The 8,227-nt window shown below is 34.1% G+C and overlaps 1 protein-coding gene across 1 annotated transcript; it reads right to left on the bottom strand.

Annotated features, from left to right (window-relative positions):
- Positions 1 to 357: 357 nt before the first annotated feature.
- Positions 358 to 7,996, bottom strand: LOC105168282 (homeobox protein knotted-1-like 6). Its single transcript, XM_011088302.3, has 5 exons — positions 7,417 to 7,996; positions 7,185 to 7,304; positions 6,873 to 6,984; positions 970 to 1,208; positions 358 to 717 (listed from the first exon to the last, which is right to left on the bottom strand). Exons 1-5 carry the CDS (start codon positions 7,771 to 7,773, stop codon positions 556 to 558), a joined length of 990 nt encoding a protein of 329 aa, XP_011086604.1. The 5' UTR covers positions 7,774 to 7,996; the 3' UTR covers positions 358 to 555.
- Positions 7,997 to 8,227: the final 231 nt, after the last annotated feature.

Below are 8,227 nucleotides of genomic sequence, written 5' to 3'. Positions count from 1 at the left end.
AAATGCTTTTTTGTGTAAGAGAAAGAAAATATTATTAGAATAAATTAAAAGATCACATACTGGGAGGACTAATTTTGATCAAAGTTTGCATAGTTGTCTAAGCACACAACAAAATTATTTTTTCTTATTTTTCAGAAAAAAATTAAGGACGAATCTATGAACTTTTAGTCGTTTTTCTGACAGCTTTTCCAAATTTAATTAATGACATTTTAGGAAATAAGAAGAAAAATAGGAGAAAGAAATTCTTTATACTATAGAAATCGAAGTGTACTCGAGCGTTAGAAACTTTTAAAATTTTATTATATTTCTTGCAGCAATAGACCATTCATTCTCTCCAATATTTCTTGCAGGCACAACTGGGATAAATTCTTCTTCTTATTAATTGATAACTTCTTGCAATAATTACCCAAATCAACGTTTACTGAATAGTACAACGTCGTCCTTATCGATTTATATATATATATCACTGTCCGAGAATATACAAGAGCTGCAAGCACATCAGCATTTCACCGAAGCTGCACAAGCATGTCCATTAATTTATATATATATATATGGTCAGTCTTCTGTCGAGAAATGGCCGGAGAAACTGTCCGTTACAGCCAACTGCATGCTCTCCGGCGATTTGATCCACTGCCGTTTCCTTTTATTTATAAACCAGTTATTGATTTGCTTCTGATCTAGCCCTGTCGATTTGGCCAGTGCAATTTTATCTGCTTCCTGCATCACACGTAACCAGAATTTTATACACACGAACGTGCATATATAACATGCAATGACTGAGATACATGAAGTACTGGGCTCAACCAGTCCTAGTCATACGACACGATAAATGTACTATACTTATTATGTGATTAATATACAGATTGAACAAAACAAAGAATTATATGACAAAAATAACAATGATTGCCACATGATTGACTAGTCACGGTAAAAACTGATTTGGACTAGAATTTTACGAAAAATACTAACCGTGGGATAGGGCCATTTACAGTGGGAGTTCCACCATTCGAGCAAAGTTTGCGTCGCCTCCTTTGGTAGCTTACCTTTCTTCTTCTTCTTGGAGAACTCGAGTTTTAAGCTACTAATGTGGCTACCATACCTACGTAAAAGTGTGTCTTTTAGCTGTTGATCTTCGCTCTTCATTTTTGCGTCTTGTATTTCTATGTCTCCCCGGCTCAACTCTTCGTCGGACGACCATGCACCATTATCTAGCCACAATTTATCTTTACATAAAAACTTGATAACAGTAATCTTTGTACACATAGGGTGTAGATATAAAATGAGATAGAGGATGTATCAGATCCAATTTGTGCACTTTCCAGATTTACTATCTCATCATATATGTCACTTTTATTCTTCATGGACAGGGCAGTCCGATGATTGCAAACAAAATCCGAGTCAATTGTGCAGTGCCTGAACAGTGGGTAAGACAATCAAACAAAGCAACCGTGCAAGAAGATTCGAAGAACCACTACATGTTTGGCATGCATGGGCCTCCATTGGCCAGACCCCACAAATATTACAGGGCCTCAGGGGTTTATTTCTGTTCTCTAGCTCGGTTGTCATAAAAATTACATGAATATTTGTCTAAATTATTTTTCCTAAAACACACAGTTCAAGGTGTTTTACCTTATTTTTATCCAAATCAAAAGCCAAATCATCGTTGAAATCCCAACACGTGGATCTTAGAAACTATTTACAAAACATCAGTATTGATATTTCACTAACAATTTAATCGAACATCAAGTTTTTCTGCAACAATGCTACGTTGTTTAACTTTCTACGGCAATTTTTGCTTTTGGGATTTCGTAAATAATATCTCATATTTTGGAATTGAAAATCAAAATTTTTTAATTACGAGACATCAACTTCACCATTAACACGGTGAATAAATTGTTGAGCCCACAAAAGCTGGATAAGTGAGGGGGGCATCAAGCAACCATGAGACGGAACAGGAAAAGATGCCCAATAGGGAAGCATTCATCATTAATTGGAGGAAGCCGGGATGAGCGTCGGGAATGGGTGAAGTGGGGCGGGCTTCAGCGGGAACCCCGGGCGTCCACACGAAATACGAAATGGTGTGGTGGGCCGGGCTTCAGCGGAATCCCCGGGGGTCCATGTGAAACACCACCACCCGTCCCATCTGAGCTTTTCCCACTCTCATTTTCTTCTTCAAAATATTTATCACATAATAAATATAATACAATTTATTTATTTTCTAAATTCTGAATTAATTTTAAATATAATGGCCTCATTATTCTCTACTATGTACACATCTTTCTCGTAATATACATATTTTTTTAATTTAAGGGGTCGATTCAAAATGATTTGAAAGTTCAAAATCTAATCCCCAAACATCCAAAAAAAAGAAAAAAAAAACAAGGAAGAAAATAGTAAAAGCTAAATTAAAAAAATAAGAAAAAATCTTGGTAGGATAAAGTTTCATCTAGACTCTTTCATCTCTATATATGTTAGCTTAAATTATGTGCATCAAGAGTTAATCTTTTGATATTCATCAAAATATCAACTTATTGCATGCAAAATACTATGTAAATCCACCGTTTCGGGCAGCATTAACCTCGAATCTTTGACATTAAATCATGTTCGTTTTCGAGTAAAATAAAGGACTACACATAATGCACATTGTTACGTTGAGCAATTTAAATTGAAAAGAATAGACAACTACATACATTGATTAAGATTATGGTATCAAAAAGCACTTGATATCAATAAAAGACCGCCAAATCAAGAGGTGCCTTGTGAAAAAATAGTGTCTTTGGCCCACTTTTTACCCTAACCATATCGATGCACATGAAAATGTACGTTGTGTTTTTTGTCTTTAAATTCTTCCCCTAATTATGCGCAGGTACATCATTCCACAGTCTTACCAAAGAATATGCTACCTACATGTATATATACAACAGTAACATCATTCCACAACTCTAATCCAAAATGTGACAAACACAGATCGATATACATTTAGTTTCATCAAATATTTTGATAATGACTAAATCCCACAATATTAGAGTAATAATGTTCGTCTCTTAACCATAAGAACACAACATATGGTGTTGTTGCATGTGAAAATATGCTGCAGGCAAAACATTGAAGCAGACAGAGGCATTTGTGCCTGACTGTGTAATTTTAATACAAAAAAGGGAATTAAGAACCTTCAGACAGGCTTTAAGATTGAGTTCAGAAAACAAAATGCCCGCACGAGGCGAGCAACATACAGAAACTAACACATTTGACAAAAGCCAACTTGTACTTTTGACCAAAAAAGCTAAGTGATCGTTGTCAACCATGTATACTAACCGTATATCTTTGTCGACACCTTAATTTTCTCTAACATTATCTGTATCTTTAACTTAGTCATCAGTTGAGTCATCAAGTTCTAAGGCTGTCAGGATATGTGTAATAATGGTTAACACATGACCTCCACACCTTTGGAGATGGAGACAACATCTTTTCTGGGGAGAATCATAAAATAGTGCAACTTTTGCAAGTACTTAAACATTTAAAAATCCTGAACTAAGTAAAGGTTCGTGCAAGAAATCGAATTTATAGCTGATCCCAATTGTACTTAACTGTGATTTAAGTACAGTTTGAACTCATTAATTAACGCGGAGACAAAGCGAACCAAAAAAGAACTAAGATGCAGGAAAAGAAAAATATTGATGCAAAAAGAGGCAAAAATGCAGGTTGACAGAACATCATATCCCGTTTAAGCCACAAAGATGTCATGTGACACAATATGATTCGCATATGTACTACCAGCTTATGATAAGCATAGAGTTCCGAATAATTTAAATCAAGTGGATCTTAACTATAAGTACGTCTGTTCTTATAATTATTTGTTCAAGTACAAAGCCGTTTGATTGAAATAATTAAATTAGTACACAAGCAAATATTATTATCATTAACAAAAACATTGCTTTCAACAGCCAACTAAAGCAACTTGACATGTTTCCTATGTTTATCTCTTATCTTTCATGCATGCTTATATTGACATGGCGTAATTAATACTCCATACTATTTGATATTTTCATATATATTCGATGCAAAAATGAAATTATTCTAAGCGTAAGCCATAAAACATCACATATAAAGTATAATAAATTTCATCGTAGAAATACTTCGAGATGCATTTTTAACCAAAACGAGGATAAGGTAGAAAGACCCACGACAAATAAGTTGTCATGTGGCCTAAAGCAATCTGTTACAAAAACTCAGCAATGAGCACAATATTGTCAGTCACAAATTCTTTTGTTCGTTTAATATTTCATGAACAAGCTTTACGACAAAATTACAACAAAATGAGATGATAATTTGTAACCAAAGGACTCCACGCAAAGTTAAGTATTATAATTATCATCAAGTTTTGGGGGGTGGGGGTGCTTCTGCCGCAAACACCAAACCTGTTTTGTAGAGTAACATAATGTGCAGTGATTTATTACTTTGCAAACCTAGCGATAAGTTTCATGATTGCTCGTTATTGTTGGTTAGGATTTTGTTTGCTATTAATTCTTTTAAGTGAAAGCTTGTAACGTCTTTTATGATGTATTTTGCAACTGGCGGAAAATATATTTAACTTTTAAATTATTATTATTAATATTGTTTGGGATACTAAATAAAATATAAAATCAGAAAATACTTTTAAAAATTTAAACAAGGTCTCATTTAAAGAACTTTAAAAAATTATTGCAAATTCCATCATAATATAACTCGTGTATCGCAAAACACCTCATAAAGGACATTGCAAGCTTCACTTTAAGAATTACTCGAACAACAAAATCCTATTCGCAGCGACAGTGAGCCATCAGAACATCTGTACTTAACTAGGTTTACAACCTAACATAATATTGTATACCATGTTACTTTACAAAAAAGTTTACCAATGGTGTTTGCCACAAAAGTACTCACCACAAATCTAATGATTATAATGACTAACTTTATAATTATGACAAGCTTCGTTGCGTAACGAGTCTTACAATAACTCAACCCATTCTGTCGCAATACATAATTTTGAAATTATTGTTGCTAAGTTTGTCACAAAACTTACTCTTGAAGCATTTAAACAAACTACAGAAATGTGTCAAATGATGTGCTCGTTGCCAAGTATTTGCAACGGATTACTTTAGGCTATCACTACTAATTTACGACAAGCCCTTTTGCCTTGTCCTCTTTTTCTCCGAAAATTCCATAACAAAAATATCTGTTATGAACTTTTTATTTTAAATAATATTTACTTCAATATAAATTTTGATGCCATATATGTAAGTTTAGATATTTTTTTATGTTGAGAGATGGAAACTGAAATTTTATATGAATAGACACTAGAAAAAATCTAACATTTAATCATGGTGTCATAATTAAAAATAAATAGTTGTAATAAATAATTATTAACCACGGTCACGTAGTGGTTTTTGCAATTATGGCTAAAATATTTGTCATGATTCATAACCACGGCAAAAAGTATTTTTTATGACCATAGTTAATAATAGTTATTTACCACGACTTTTAATCATAGCCATTAAAATTATAGGGAATAGGAATTTTTTTTCTACTGAAATGTTAGTTTATCTATAGAAAGTTATATTATTCAATATATATATAAAATATATTTTTATTTACTCCAATATATTCAAACATGTACCCGAGCCTAATTATGATATATATTGATTACGTAAAAATATTAATTATAACTATGACTCAACTGAAACTAATTAACTAAAAGAGTAGTAATTGTTACTGCGGTAAGAAAATCAAGCACTGTGAATCATGTTATCTGAACACTGATACGTCAAAATCAGAATCTCTTGCAAAGAATTTTATTAGGAGCTTAATTATTCTGACACTGAAAGAAATCCAATGTAGAAAAAGTTAAAAAGATACAAAAACTGCACATTTGATGTCTGTGTAAATGAGTTGTGAACTGTTACAATATTATTATATTCATTATTATAATAAGAAAAATATATTTTACGTTTCATAAATTAATTCTTTTACTACTTTGACCGTCACCTAACTAAAAAAATATATATATAATTTCAGTTCCAAGTCTTAATTTTCCAATAAAAACAACACAGGTATGACACGAGCTCTACCAGATTCTGAAAGAAATTAAGGTTGTTTCAATCATAAATTCAACGAAATTAAGACTTGGGACAAAAATTGCAAAACTTTTTAGAGTTGTGGAATATAACGTCGTGAGTTAAAAATAATACGATTAAAATCGCAAAGAGGCAAACTTGCAAGACGGCTCATCAAACATCTTAAATATCCTTGCAAATAATTGATGTGATGAAATTTCAGACAAGAACTAAGACGCCCACCTATAAATTGGGGGTGAACTTAAGAGACCCCAAATGAAAACTGTGTTGAACTGAACAAGAAAAAGGAAAAGAGGACAAGACAACACTGTTGTAAGTCAAGTTTTTTAACTTACAGAAGACCACTTGACTTTCAGTTTAAGCCTTACGAAGGTTTTTCACTCGTTCCTATACAAACAAACAGGAAACGGAAAACACATCTTATAATTATAAAGACATCCTGAAACACACCAAAAAGACAATCATATACCACATGAGAGCCAGAAAAGAAATGTAAGAAAAAACCAGCCCCCATCTTTAATCAACACATTTTAGGGTTTTCTGTAGTAGCAATAAGTTGAGTGAGAATTCGATCTCCATGGGCCATCTTGAAAACCAGCGGACATGATGTAATGAAGGCCACCAATTACTCAACACGCAGTAATTACTAATTCACATATATGGTGTAGCACCAAGAAAGCAGGAGAGAGCACACTGTGTGTCTTTGTGTGTGTGTTTGAGTGAGCAAATTAAAGTCAAGTTGGAATTGGATTTAAGTACCGTTGCGAAGATCAAAGAGCTGGGCTTCGATGTTGTTGAGGAAGGAGGTTGCTTCATCGAAAGGCCTCGACAGATCCAACTTGTACTTCACCAATATGGCACAGTAGGTTTCCTTTATTCAGACAGAAAAGAAAAGAAAACACGACAGAAATGGAAATCATGAAAGTCAAGAAAATTGCAGAAGAAAATATGCACACATGCGCCCCTATAGGTAGAGAGGGAGGGGTTGGGGGTGGGGTGGGGGGGGGTAGGTTAAGGTTAATTGCGTCCGTGCGGGTGTGTTTTTGAGAAAGAGAGAGAGGAGAGAGAGACCATGAAGTGGTCGAGTTCGGGATCGACTCCTAAGCACATGGAAACTGAGTCTTGTCTGGACAAGTCTTTTTCTCGCCTGATTTCATCCAACAAATAGACCATCTCCGGAGGTGCTCCAACCTACACAAAACCCACATACCAAACACTCCATCTCAAAGAAACCCCACAAAATCAATGGAAGTTTTCAAGAGTTTAATTCTCCAACATAATTGTTTACAGATATTAACTGAACCTTCTGGCAATCAATATAGGCATCAAGCAACTTGGGGTAGGAAGGATGGGAAGCAATTTTAGCCTTGATCATCACACTAGAACCCTCCTGATCATCTCCTTCTCCCTCTCTCTGCTGATTTTGAACGTTAACCGAAGTTCCTGATTGATGATCAAGAGATATCCCAGAACACCGAGACCCCAATTCCTCCGATCCAAACACCGGAATCAGCTGCCGATGATCGCCCGACGGAAACATGGAATGGTAATGGTGATACTGATAGTACTGATCCGCCGGAATCATCAGATTCTCCGGAGACATCAAACCCTTTTCTGAATAGTCATCACTCACTGAATTAAGCCCATACATTTCATCCATATATATGTATATATGCTTCAGAATTAATAATTATCAAAAGTTATAACAACTATGTATATATGTATGATTTTCAAGATTTTGGAAGTATGGGAGTTTAACTATGACAGAAGTGGTGGTGGAAGTGAAATTGGAGTGTGTGATTGTGTGTGAAGAAGAAGGAAGAATGGAGATGGTGAAGGTGAAGGTGAGGTTCAGGTGGAGGCCCATTCTTTCCATTATTAATTTATCAAGAATTTTTTGCTTGGCTTTTATACTTGCTACAGCATCTATGTTTTTCCCATTTTCTATTACTGCTTTTAGTCTAAGCAATTGTTTTTGAGAAAATATTGAAAAATATATTTGGGCTTGCTTGTTTTTTCTTTCCTTTTTGACAAATCTTTTGATTGGTCAGTAATACAGCATAATTTATTTATTTACTTTTTTTAGTAAAGATGGTTATTATATAATTATATTA

The sequence above is a fragment of the Sesamum indicum genome, linkage group LG8 (assembly GCF_026168435.1).
Source record: "Sesamum indicum cultivar Baizhima isolate 11 linkage group LG8, ASM2616843v1, whole genome shotgun sequence".
Lineage (NCBI taxonomy): Eukaryota > Viridiplantae > Streptophyta > Magnoliopsida > Lamiales > Pedaliaceae > Sesamum > Sesamum indicum.
Note: the sequence above shows the minus strand (reverse complement) of the source record. Positions and strands in the feature narration are given on the sequence as shown.